At 46.3% G+C, this 14,002-nt stretch overlaps 2 protein-coding genes across 2 annotated transcripts; one reads left to right on the forward strand and one right to left on the reverse strand.

Moving 5' to 3' along the window:
- The first annotated feature begins 225 nt into the window (after positions 1-225).
- Positions 226-9,383, forward strand: LOC120681580. Its single transcript, XM_039963111.1, has 7 exons — positions 226-706; positions 1,002-1,082; positions 1,344-1,483; positions 2,449-5,951; positions 6,082-7,113; positions 7,231-7,355; positions 9,019-9,383. The coding sequence occupies exons 1-4, from the start codon at positions 374-376 to the stop codon at positions 2,705-2,707; spliced, it is 813 nt and encodes a 270-aa protein (XP_039819045.1). The 5' UTR covers positions 226-373; the 3' UTR covers positions 2,708-5,951; positions 6,082-7,113; positions 7,231-7,355; positions 9,019-9,383.
- On the reverse strand, positions 5,669-8,017 carry LOC120681581 (probable receptor-like protein kinase At5g18500). Its single transcript, XM_039963112.1, has 6 exons — positions 7,178-8,017; positions 6,953-7,072; positions 6,569-6,787; positions 6,354-6,469; positions 6,019-6,282; positions 5,669-5,932 (listed from the first exon to the last, which is right to left on the reverse strand). Exons 1-6 carry the CDS (start codon positions 7,377-7,379, stop codon positions 5,696-5,698), a joined length of 1,158 nt encoding a protein of 385 aa, XP_039819046.1. The 5' UTR covers positions 7,380-8,017; the 3' UTR covers positions 5,669-5,695.
- Positions 9,384-14,002: the final 4,619 nt, after the last annotated feature.

A 14,002-nucleotide genomic window follows, 5' to 3' on the forward strand; every position in this document is an offset into this window, starting at 1 on the left:
TAATCTTTTAAATCGTACTTGTTAAGTACGTACCAGTTGCTAGTTTAGACCTCCAGCAGTCTAGAACACCTGCAGCTCATGCTGACCAGGGCTTTGTCCAGGTTAGAACACCTGACCGTTTACCGTTACGTACCGAGCAGGAGCGAGCTGCGAGCCAGAAGACCAGGAAGGGGAAGGGGAAGGGGAAGGGGAATGCGTCACGGCAAAGCAAAGGCTCGCCCAACAACCAAACCAGAACCCCCTGACAAGTGACAGCCCGACCCGTCCTCGTCTGCCTACTCCGCTCGATTCCTCCCACCGCCACGCCTCGGCGGCCCGGCGGCGACCGATCCACCGAGCCAGCCTGTCAGCGGCCAGGGGCGCGCGGGGCGGGATGCCGGGGCCGGGGGCGCACCTGCTGTACGCGCTGTCGGGCGGGGCGGCGCTGTCGCGGCTCGCCGGGCCGGGGGACCGCCGCTTCGGCGCGCACCACTGCGCCGTCTACGCCGCCAACGCGTTCCTCGGCCCGGACCTCGGCGCCTTCGCCGAGTGGCTCTGCTCCTTCCTCCCGTCCTCGGCCTCCGCGTCGGCCGCGGGGGACCTCGCCATGTCGGCCGTGCACCACCCCTTCTACTACCCGCTCCTCCTCGGCCTCCCGCTCGCCTGTGCCTATGCTTGGCTCTCCCGACGGCTGCTCCGCGCCGGCGTCCTCGACTCCCCCGGCGGGGTGCGTGCCGTAATGTTTGATTCCTCATCAGTCTTTTCTACCCCTGGTCCTGGATTTGCTATTTCTGCTTGGCCCTTTTCTGAATCTACTGTTCCGTACGGCTGTGTCTAGCAAATTGGTATCTTCTTTTTTTTTAGATAATGAGCCAATTGGTATCTATGTCAGGTCTAGTCCGGGCAATGCCACATTATCCTAATCCTCTGTTGCAGAAAGGGTTCAGGAGCTCCAGAGTCAGAAGCCTCCGTATCAATCTAGTGTTGCGTGCCTGATTTGTTTAATCTTGGTGTTGTTGCAGGTGCCACTAAACAAGAGGCAGTGTTTCTTGCTTATCTCGGCCGGCTCGCTGTCTCATTTTTTCCTGGACCACTTGTTTGAGGTGAGCATGCAACCTCAAGGAATGTTTTCTCGTGAATGGGAGGGGGCATTAGCTTAGAATTGGTGTCTAACCTTGAAGAATGTTTGCTTACCAGTTTGGAGAAGAGTTTTTTTTTTCTTAGAAATATCTGCCTAAACCAACCAGCATGCTATTCCTACATGTAAAGTCAAATATGTTCAGATCACAAATGAACCTCCCCCTCGACACATTGGAATTAGCAGTGTCATTTTCCCCAACTGAGTTCATATTGTACTGATGCAGGAGAATGGCCATTCTAAAATGTACACTTGGATCCTGAGCACTGGTTGGTGGAAAGGCCGTGCTCCTATCAATCCTGATGCAGTGGTCATTGTAGGACTTCTTTGCACTTGCCTCATCGGGGGATTTGTGTACATCCACAGGTGATGGTTTTTTTAAGTGCACTATCATTATGTGCAAACTATTCGGTGCAATCCATATAGGCATATACAGAAATTAGATTCGGCTCCTTGCAAAGTTCTAAATTATTAGTTATAGCTTTGTAAGACATGCTGTTATAAATGACACAACATATTTTGGCGCCTCGGCACTATTCCACTACAAATGCTATTTAAAACCTTGTCTCCTTATATACAAAACGACTAATTCAAATTGTTTCTTTATAGACGTTAACATTATGATAATTTAGAACGTCTAAGTTTGGTATCTGTGTTTTTCACCATCATGTTTGGTATGGAAATCGATGATGTTGTTTGGTTAGTCACTTGGAAATGGGCAATCCCATATCCTTTCAAAAAGAAAAGAAAATAAAAAAGAAATGGGCAATTCCCATCACCCCAAAAGGGGAAGTGTTGGCAACATATATTCGAAATTCTTCTTCTTGTACTTTTGCTTCTCTTCTTAATGGAACAACACACAGCTCTCCTGCATGTTCGAGAAAAAAAAAGAAACAGAAATGTGCTTGTTGTATAACTTGTCTGTTTAGGTTGTTTCTTTATATGTTCTGGTGATCAGCCTTTCGAACCTGTGTTGCTTTCTTCTTATGCAAAGATACACTGTTCTGCTGTATATTCTAGAGAAAGAAGTACACACTGATCTTTGTTGATGGACAACAAATGTTGCATGATTATTATGCTAGAGAAAGAAGTACTCACTGATCTTTGTTGATGGACAACAAATCTTGCATGATTATTATGCTACAGAATGGTTACATTTACATGCTCGCCTTAGTTTTCAATGTTTCACGAGACCACGATTCCTGTTGAAAATATTATGCTTACATGATTATTATGCTGCAGCAAAGCCTTTTCCCTTTTGAAAGTATTAATATTAATTACAAATCCTTGTTGCAGTTCTATAAACATTATTTTCCCCCTTGGTTTGACAGAGTGAAGCATGGAAAGTCCGCAGCAGAAAAATCAAACCAATCTTTTTTTCTCATCCTGGTGATAGCCACCCTGTACTGTATGTGGTGTGCCAGTCAGATATACCTGCGGCAACCCCCTCAACCTGCCATAGGTGAAGAAGCTGATCTTGGAGTGATAATCTTTCTTGCCATTTATCTCTTTCTCCCGCATGGCTTGTGCGTCCTTTCAATGAACCAAAAGGATTATACTGATGCACTGAATGAACTGCCACTTCGATAATTTGTGCTGTGCATTTTTATTCCCATATATGCAGAAGATCAATTTGGTAACAGTCTGGTTTCTGCATTATGTTGTAATTAGATTTAGTTATTAACTGGATGATTGCTAATGCGCCTTTGTATAGCCCTGTAATTCTTTAGGAAACATATATTGTTATGGAATAAAGTTGTATTATGGATGACATTGACTTCTATTGAAAAAGAATTTCATTATTTAAATTAGTCACATGGAGATAGATGGTACTGTTTGGTATTCAAGGCACCCATGACACCATTTGGCACTAGGGGGTATATGCTGCAAAGCAATTATGTCTGACAAGCTAATTATTGTGGCTTGTGTACTTATCAGTGTTTCCATTTGTTATCTAGATCATTGTATTTCATATGAGGTATCATGCTTCTCTCTTTTTATTGGTTTTCCTCTGCAGTACTCTCTCTATATTGTAAAGGGAGTCATTTCGGACATCGACACAGTCTCCCAAACATAACTTTGACCACTATCTTTTTGCTATAAAGTTTATAAAATATAGTCAATATATACTTTTACAAAAGTACATTTCAAGATGAATCTACTTACATTGTTTTTATATTTTCAAACTCAATCTAAAAGAATTTATTTATAGTCAAAGTTTAAAATATTTCACTTAAGACAAACTCAAAACTGTTAGAGTATATTTGGTAGTTTAGATATTGTATCCGGACTGCCATACATATCCGGTGGGGTTGCCTTGCACCCCAAGTCTTGTACTCTTATATATACCGGCCGAGGCCTCAAGCTAATACAATCCATCCATTACACCAATTCTATCCCTCCTACATGGTATCACGAGACTAGGGTTCCTAATCCTAGACCTAGCTTCCGCCGCCGCCGCCACCGCCGCGCGCCCCCGGGGAGATCCATCTCCGCTGGGGGCAGCGCCCTCCTAGATGCGCGGCCGGTCCCTCTGACCGCCGTGTTCGTCATCGTCCTCGAGTCTGCGGTGGATCCATCTGATCCCGCCGCCTGTCGTCGTGTCGTCAAGCTCCAGCAGATCGAAGACCTCATCGCTGTGCCGCCGGTCGCGCCCCTCCTTCACGCCGCCGGCTGGGCCCTCCCATCCGCGCAGCCGTCGTGGTGGCAGCTGCACTCCTCGCCGCCGATGCAGCGCGCCACCGTGGTGGTGGCCGCACCCTTAGTCGTGGTGGAGGAGGCCTGGACGGGTCCTCTTCGCCGGTGGCCGTCGCTCAGTCCTATCCGCGTCGCTCCACCGTCGCTTCGCCTGATCCGCGCCACCCCCGTCGTCCGCCCACGGACCAGCGCCCTGTCGCCTTCCCGATCGGTTGCTGCTGTTGTTTTCTTTTTCCCGATCTGTGATCGGGTTTGCGTCCCCATCGCCCACCGCCGTCGACTCGCGCATCATCGACATCGGCTTCGACAACACCGACTTCCTCATCTCCTTCGACTGTGTTGCTGGCTTGGCCTGCGGCGTAACCGGAACGCCTGCCTGTGCCGCGCCCCCTCGTCTGCACGTCGACCTACGTCGGCTCGTCTTCGCCACCACCGATCGGGAGGCTCCACCTTCGACACCACCTTCGCCATCGTTGTCTTCGCCTCGCACGCCGTCGGCCTGATGAACCGATCGCGCGAACCTCCCTCCTGAGACGTTTGTCGTCTATTGCGCGATGCTTCGCCAAGCAAGAGGGTTGCCGCTGCGTCGCCTCCTCGGGCAGCAGCGTCGCCGCCTATCGTCGTCCTCGCCGTTGCATCTACATGCTGTCAACTCTATCGGTGCGCGTCTTTCGCGCATGGTCTTCGTCAAGCTGTACGAGTTCTTCGCCGTCTCCTTCGAGCACCGCCGCCGCGTCATCCGGATCACTCGGTCTTGTGCTAGAAAGTCTGGATTCCCCTCATCGCATCGTCTAGCATAACCACGTCGCCAGCGTCGCCATCTCGTCCCCGACTACTTCGTCTACTCCAGCAACAGCAGGTGTTGGCGTCTTCTACCTCGCCTTCTTCTGCGCCTGCAACCGCCATGGAGGCCTTCTCTGCTGGTCCCTCGGCGACGGCGTCTGGTTGTGCATCCTCCCTTGCACGTCCGGTATTGGCAACACCGGTGCGTGCCCATCGTCCCCGATGCGTTCCCGAGCCTGGCAAACTCGGGCATGTGTCGCCCGATGGCCTGACTGCATCGACTTTGGCATCGCTCCCTCTACGACTGCCTCGACGCGTCGCCATCTTCGTCTCCGGCGTCTTCTCCATTACGCCACCACCATGGCGCCTCCTCGTACGCCCGCGGTTTCATGTGCGGCTACCTCGTCTTCGGCAACTTTGACAGCTCTACGTCGACCACGGCTACTCTACGCACGGCATCTTCGACCATGGCTCCTTCAGCTCGGCTATCTCGACATCAGCACAAAGGGCTACCATCCGCATGAGTTTCTCGCCGGTTCTCTCCAGTCGCAGCATCCGCATTGCGCCGACGCTACAACTGCGGGGGGATGTCAGTCCGTCGGTTCCTACCTTCGGCTTCTCCTCCAGTCTCACCTTCTGCAGTGCTCCCGCTATGACTGCGGGGGGATGTTAGAGTATATTTGGTAGTTTAGATATTGTATCCGGACTGCCATACATATCCGGTGGGGTTGCCTTGCACCCCAAGTCTTGTACTCTTATATATACCGGCCGAGGCCTCAAGCTAATACAATCCATCCATTACACCAATTCTATCCCTCCTACAAAAACGACTTCCTTTACAAAATGGAGGGAGTAGTTATACTTTTATGTATAATGTGGAACAAAAGATGCTGCAATATTCAAGCTGACATCATACTGTAGGTCTAGATTAGAGTACTGTCTCTAGTTTTGGTCTCTAACTACCTCTTAGGTGTGAAGTAGTTGTATCGGGTTGTCTTAAAACATTTTGATGTAAATTTGTCAACACTCAAATGGGTTTTGTTCACTTTAGTGCACAAAAATGTTTAATCATGTTTAAACATTAAGGGGCACTAGTAGCTATGCAAGGGACTCAATGATGCTAATGCTGTTGTGCTTCGCATCATCTCTCAAGGAGATCTCAAGTGCCTTCTCCAGCTTTGACACAACTTGCTCCATGGATGGCCGCTGCTTCTTGTGACCAGTGCATGACAGAGCAAGCTTCAAACTAAGATCGAATGCCTCTGTTGAGTACTCTCCATTCAACCTAGGATCAGCAAAGTCCAATACATTGCCATCTTGGATAAGTGCAGAAGCCTGGGAAGACAGTCGACAGGTACACAGATTCAGCTCATACTTCATCTCAAAGCGTAATATCCTACTCTAACTGCTTATGATCTTACCATTTTGTCCAGTGACATTGGCATAGCGGTATTCATGATGTTGATTGCTCGTTTTCCTGATAGGAGCTGCAGGAGCACCATCCCGAAGCTGTACACATCCCCTGCAGCATTCACCTTGCGGTTGTGGCGGTATTCCGGATCGACATAGCCAAAGGTTCCTCTGACTTCAGAGCTTACGTACGACACACCTAAGTCAATGACTCTTGAGAGTCCGAAATCTGACAGCTTGGGTTCCATATCAACCCCAAGAAGTATATTGGTTGGCTGCCATAGCAAGTACGAGTTTGAGTAAATATGAATAGATGCACTGAATTCTTTCAGATCATGCAACAAACCTTGATGTCACGGTGAACGATGCAGCCTTCAGGATATATGTGCAGGAACCAAAGGCCACAAGCACTTCCAAGTGCTATCTGAAGCCTCTGAATCCATGAGAGGTTCTTATCTTTTCCTGTAATCAAATTATTCTTTTCTTCATTGAAGTAAAGAAAATATATACTTCTGAAGTTCTAGTCATCATGTTAAATGTTTAGGCAATCTTGTTACTCACCAAATAGCCATTCTGATAGATTACCATTGATACACAGCTCATAGACAAGAAAGAACTCCTCCTGCCCATCACAGTAACCTCTTAACGACACCAGATTCGGGTGCCTGACATGTGACAGGCTTGTAACTTCCCTAAGGAAAGTTCCTGCATGCTCATTCTTAACGATGTGCTTCACTGCAACAGGCCAGCCATTTGCCAGCACTCCTCTGTACACTTTCCCTGAACCACAAAAGGATCAAATTGCACACCATCAAGAGTAACATACTTTAGACAGTATATTTACTGCCTTCTAAGTCTCATGCTCATTGACGAGAAATACACTTTCTGTTTGCTTGTTGATATAAATACCATAACCTTGAATCGGCTATTGTGGACTACATGTACCTGCAATACCCTGTCCAATGACGTTTGTTGGACTCAAGTTCTCAGTTGCTGTGTATATATCTTTGATAGACATCGGCTTGCAGGTAGTCTCCTCATACTCAAGGGATGCCAATGTGACCTCTGCGAGATAAACATTTGCAATTGCATATTGATATTAGTAGGTAAAAAGCCATCATCTCAGTAACTTCTATGTGTATATGGATTGCAATTAATTAGTGAAATTACCGATATCCTTTCTTGATGGTTTAAACTTGCTTGCTCTTCTCCTGATATGGCAGAGAATGGCAATGACCCCAACTATCACCCCAGCAGAGAGGCATCCTAGCAGCACTGCATATCCTGTTGATAAATTTGATGAGCTCAAAGTTTGAAAGATCAGGCAGAACGGAATGGGAGAAATTAGGTAAAGAGACAAACCTCTTTGCATCCTTTAGGTTGTGGGGCATGTGGGAAGAACACGAGATTGCTTCTCACTAACCTTGTATTTGTTCTGATTAAAGCATGTTAATGTCCGCGCAATCTATACCCAGTCGTTATTACCAATGAAGTGTTAGTGACTAGCAATTGCCGGCCAAGATGTAGGCTTGGAAGAAGCCAAAAGCACGAAAAGTATTGTATCCCATAATTGGTTTGGGTCTGGATCAGAAATCCGGAATCCAACATCAACAGTGTCATGTATGTTTTTTGTACGTTATAGATGTACTTGGATTGGTGGGTTGTTGGGTTGGTGGAGGTCAATTAGTTTGCACCTGTTCTATTAGTCAGTGCATTTGGAGTCTAGTGAAGGAGCTGTAGACAAATGTCAAATGTGACAACTCTATGCATAGTGGAATAATCTAAAATATAAACTAGATCACTGGAACACTCCTCTACTTTGACGACTTCAAATGAGCCAAATTAGGGGTTAAAAAATAACGTCACCTTTTTTCCTTAAAAAATAACCACTGGAACAAAGCATTAAGCATGTAACCATCGTTAAGTGTTTTGTACACTAATGTATTCTCCCCGCTCTTTCCATGCAACCATTGTCTTTTTAAACAGCCTGTTGTTTTTACTGCTGTTCAGCTCCAAAGTAGAACACTATTGGTGGGGGAATTTAATACTATATTGCTTCAACTGTACTTATATGCCTTTAGATTTGATACCATGTCATTTCACATTCGGTTTCAACAGTGTCTATACCTTTAAGATTTGATACTTTGTTGTTTCAACAGTATAATATCTTTGAATGCTTCTTAAGATAGATTCTTTCTCCCGCAAATTCCTGTTTGGATGCATCTGATTCTCAAGCAACTTGTTTTCTGTACAGTAATAGATGGCTTGAAATGGCCTTGAGAAGGGGTCTAAATAATGAGCCCGAGCATCGCTTTCATGGGTCCAGAGTGACACCAAATAATACTACACCCATTTTTGTTAATAAACCTAGCTATGCCAGTCAATTATAATCTTAAAAGAACGCATTGTGTTCGGAGAACAAATGGCAGCTATGGCTCTTCCTAAAAATGAATGCATCCTTGCTTGTCCTTCTTTTCTTGTAGTGAGAATCTAGCATACAGTATCTTTGTTAACAACCACAAAGGCTTTTTCTGTTTAGCCATCTATCTGGTGATCTCTGCGCCTGATTCGGAGAATAAGATGGTAGTACTCATTTGTCATAAGTTAATGGTACTATTTCGGGGAAACAAAGAGATTTGTTCAATCTTGCAGCATTGATTTATCAATCTTTCAGTAACTAAGTAACCTTATAGGAGAATAAAAAGTTTATAAAGTGTCATATTAAACTCAGTACTTTTGTAAAATGCAATTGCAAAGAATTTCTTTTTCATATGCCATTTGTTTTTAGTAATATAAATTAAACAACCTCAATTTGGTTCCTCTGCAGAAAAACTTTTAGTGAATAGCTGAAAGTTTACAGAGCACCTCTTTCTGAATTACTTATTTTCGGCCAACTTTTTTTTATCATGTTATTTAACTGACCCTACTGTCATTCAGTCTGGTGTCACACGCACCATGTTGCATCTTCATGTCATGCTGACAATAATCCTTTCAACTTAGCTGGATTGCAGACAGCCTCCAGGCAGCAGTTGATCAAGTATGGAGCCGCCCCAAGGAGCAGGCAAAAGTCGATCAACAGACACCCTATTCAACTGGAGAGATGCAAATTCAGATTGCGCTACAAGCCTCAGATCTAGCGAGAGGCAGGTGTTCACCGCAGGGCCTATGGTGCAGGCATCGACAGAGACTATACAACAGCCCCTGGCTTTTCGTGATGCAACAGCACATCCGCCAATAGCGTGTACACGCGATGTATTGCACCTTGAAGAGCAGATTGCAGCATATAAATCATACTTAGCTTACTTCTTAGGGCTTAAGGATGTACGATTACTGCTACATGAGCGTATTCATAAAGGTCAAAGGTGATCGAGCATGAGAATCTCCTTTAATATATATATTGGCTCGTGGTGGTTGTTACCCAGTCTCTCGCCTCCTACATATACTTGGGTGGAGTTTCTTCTTCTGGCGGCGTTTTTTTTTAAACTGATCATGCAGGCACCATTGAACACATTTTTTTTTGTGGAAGCATTGAACACATCTAAGCCACTTTTTTTTGAAACAATATTGTAGTTGATTCTTGCTTGCTTTAAGTAATATATAATATATTGCTTGTCCATCTTCCCTGACACTACGATCGTGAGCCCCAACAGAACAAAAGCAACATGTATAGTAGCATAACCTTTCCACCTTTTTTAATATTACAACTTTGTCCTGTATACTGTACATGTCTCTTGTCAGCTACTTTGCAGGCAGAAAAAAATATGCAGCCTAAACAAGCAAATAAATTGGGCTGACCTATGAAATGAAGAGAATCTCGTTACAACTAGCTAGGTAAGCAGGATTCGATCGTTGCAAGTTCTACGACCTTCTGGTTTGCATCAAATTCCATCTTGTTAGTTTCTTCACATATTGCTGTGACGCTGTCCTGGCATTGTGTACGTGTACGTGTACGTACGGATCCAAATAACGTGTTGCCCCCTTTAATACAAAAAGGTCCGGAACAAAGAATGGGAGGAGCTGTCTCTCATGATTGAGTGATAGTATCCTTTTCCTGCTTTTTCGGACTAATAATGCGATGACAGAGTTAAAATAATGTTTAAACCTCACATTATATTTATGGTGGTGGCATGTCAATTAGCCATTCATCCGTGCACGGCTGAAAATGTAGGACTGAATTGTGCAGCAAATATTTTACTGGATGTCAAATTATTAGGGGATCACCAGCTTGCAGTCAAATTACCTAGTTTCCTATATCAAGCTAGGTGAAGAAGCATTTTTCTAACTTTCATGTATATTATTATTCTCTCAAATTAAAATATAAAAGGTTTCAATTTTATCCTAAGTCAAACTTTTCTAATTAACCTTGATCGTATCTATAAGAAAAATAATATACAACATCTAGAATATCAAATAAGCGCACCATTATTGAGACATATTTCATGATGAGTTTAATGAAACTAAGAGCAACTCCAAGAGACTCTCTATATTCATCCTAATTGTTAGAAAATAGAGATTTTAATAGAAAAATAGCCTCTAAGAGTTTCTCTAAGTGGTTATCCAAATATACCATCATCTATTCCGGATTTCTCACTAGCCAAAGATAGATAGCAAAAATGGCTTTTTAGAGTGTAAACAAGATATAGAAAAGTTGTTGGAGAGTGAAGATGTATAGAGAGCGACTTTTTTAGATAAAGCTATAAATTAAAGCTATCTAATAAAAATCTCCCGTACGCTATGCCCCGCTGTATGGTATATTTATCTCTTGCTTTGCGCTTGAGCTTGTTAATGGTCATTTTCTTTTGCGCTGAGGTGGTACTGTGCTCTTATTGCCCTAAGCATTTGTGGGTGAGTGTGTGAGTTTGTTTGTGTTAGGGCTGTTTTACCCTTTTTCTTCTTTCTTAATGTAAGGATACGCAATTTTCATGTGCGTTCGAGAACAACAGCATCTTGCTTACGATATAAGTTCATCGCACACGTTTTTTTTCGCGAACGTGCCTGAGCACGTATTTCATTAAGAGGAAAGCAATACGACCATTACAAATCTTAATAGGCAGAGGCTATTAAGACGGATACAAGCGCCACTAAGTAAGTGGCGGACGACAACACAACAGATAAGAACAGCAAGAACGACAGGAGAGGAGACTCTCCCGACCTACAAACCTAGCACAACCATACAACTGAACCTGCAAAGTAAACTACAACGACAAGGGTGCAAAAGTCTACAACACAACAACGGTGGCAAAGCATCCACCCAACCAACTAACCACGGCGGCAAAGCATCCGCCCCAAGGTGATTTTCAACCAATACGACGACGACGGCAAAGCATCCGCCCGAGGTGATTTTCAACCAATACGACGATGGCGGCAAAGCATCCGCCAGAGCAACGGCGGCAAAGAATCCGCCAGACAACGACCGACGCAACCCTAACGATGTAGATGCAACCGAGCGAAGGCAGGCGCAGAAGCAGGAACTCTCCGAAGAGAGCAAACGACCACCACCACCGGAGCGAAGAGGAGGGATGAGGGGGAAAGATGACGCATTCAACAAGGTGAGCGGCGCCCAAGGGCGTCGTCGTCATCAGCCCGCAAACGGGTCCATGGCTTTCGCCTCCACCCAAACCCCTCCACAAATCAGACACCACCGCAGCATAGGAGGGTACGCCGGCCGGCACCGCGCCGCAGGAGGCCACTAGGAGGGCGGCCAACGGGGCAGAGCAAGGATTTTCATCCGGAGAGCTCACCGGAGAGGAGGGACAAGGGGGAACGATGACGCCTTCAAGAAGGTGAGCGGCGCCCTCGGGCGTCGCCGTCATCGGCCCGCAAATGGGTCCATGGCTTTCGCCTCCACCCAAGTCCCTCCACAAATCCGACGCCACCGCAGCACAGGAGGGTACGCCGGCGGGCACCGCGCCGCAGGAGGTCACCAGGAGGGCGGCCAACGTCCAGCGGGGGGGGGGACCCCAAGACGAGCAGGCGATGCAGGCCAGCGCCCAGACCAAGGGAGCGCTCGACGCAACTGCCTGGGAGCCCGCCCAGGAGCGACCAAGCCGACGGTGGCGGCGGCCCCCGACCACCAGACGGCATGGCAAGCCACGAGACCGGAGAGGGCCGGCCAGGAAGGGCGCCGCGACCGGTGTGAGCGCCGGCGACGACAACGTGGCTGCACGCCCCCGCACAACCGGCCACCACGGGGCGGCGGCGCTAGAGGAGGCCTGCCCCCAGCGAGCGGCGACCCGGCAGCGGCCCCCCGGCCAGCACGAGTCGACGGCGGTGGCGCGGCCGAGGGCCCCCGACCCCCGAAGACGGCAGCGGCGGCGGCGGGCGGTGGCCGCACAACCACCCGAACGGCGGAGGCGCGCCACACCCAAGCCACCGACGGGGGCGCGCCCAGCGGCAGATCGAACACGGGGGGCCCCGGATCCGGCGAGGAGGAGGCCGGATCCGGCCCCGCCGGCTGTCGGCGGTGGAGGTCGGCGAGGTTGCAAGCCGAGAGGAGGAGGGAGGCAGGGGAGAGAGAGGAGAGGGCGAGGGGACGCGGTAGGGCCGACTTTGGCACCACCACGGGCCGCCGCCGCCGCCCGGACGGTCGCCGGCGGCGGCGGCGGCCGCCGGAGGCGGCCTGGGGGCGGAAGGTGGGCGGCGGCGTGGGGCGCCCCCCCGTGTCGCCCGAGGGAGCGACGCGGGGGGGGGGAGTATCTGAAGTTGTTCCACACACGTTCTCTCATCATAATATAGATATGAGATAAGTCTATTTTACAACCTCGAACTAGTCAAGAAGTCCGTTTTCAACCTCCTACTACGAAACCGGGTAACCTAGGCCCTCGAACTGGCAAAACCGTCCGAATCACCCCCTCGAGCACTGTAGCAAGTTGTTTTGAGGGCGGTTTGCTACAGTAAAATTTTCGAATTTCTGGAATTTCACGCCTCTCTCAATTAAATAAGAAAGAAAGCATAGTTAATATTGTCTAAAAATCATGATATTTTTTGGGAGGTAGATAAAAAGACAAGGAATTTATTTTGGCTAGATGTGATACATTAAACATAATGAAATTTGAATTATAAAATTTTAAAAATGGGTAGAATTCAAAATTTCTTGAATTTTTGGGTTAGCTAAACCTTTGATAAAAATGAAATAAAAATATGATAATTCATAATTTTTTATTTAGTTTAATAAGGTATTTTTTATTGGCCCAAGTTTTTATGAAAGTTTTTGAATTCCTTCGCAATGCTCAAATTTGAATCAAATTTGATTCCTCAAATTTTAATTTATGAATTTTCTATAGAACTTGGGCCAATAAAAAGTACCTAATTAAACTAAATAAAAAATTATGAATTATCATATTTTTAATGCATTTTTATCATAGGTTTAGCTGACCTAAAAATTCAAGGAATTTTGAATTCTACCTATTTTTAAAATTTTATAATTCAAATTTCTTTATGTCTATTGTAGTACATCTAGCCAAAATAGATTCCTTGTCTTTTGATCTACCTCCCAAAAAAATATCATAATTTTTAGATAATATTAACTATACTTTCTTTATTATTTAATCGAGAGAGGTGTGAAATTTCAGAAATTCGGAAATTTTACTGTAGCAAACCGCCTTTGGCTGAGGCAGGGTTGTTTTTCAAACGGTTTCGTTAGTTGGAGGTATAGGATGTCCGGTTTCATAGTTTAAGGGCCAAAATCGGACTATCGCGATAGTTCAGAGTTGAAAAACAGACTTTTCCCTATAGATATCTGGGAGACAAATTAACAAGAGGTAACTTGCAATGACCACCACGCTCAATGCAAAGATGAGGCATGCATGGAAACGAAACCGCGCTTTGCCATATGCGTTTTCGTCTAAAGATGACCTTCATCAACCATATCACGCGCTATACAGAACATCCAACCACCGTACCCTTTATTAGCATCTTATCATGTCAGGCAATCTTGACCGTCGGATCTCGACCTTTACCAGACAATATGATCCAGACCGTTTGTGCTCGATCTCC

Source organism: Panicum virgatum, chromosome 7N (genome assembly GCF_016808335.1).
Source record: "Panicum virgatum strain AP13 chromosome 7N, P.virgatum_v5, whole genome shotgun sequence".
In the NCBI taxonomy this organism is placed as follows: domain Eukaryota; kingdom Viridiplantae; phylum Streptophyta; class Magnoliopsida; order Poales; family Poaceae; genus Panicum; species Panicum virgatum.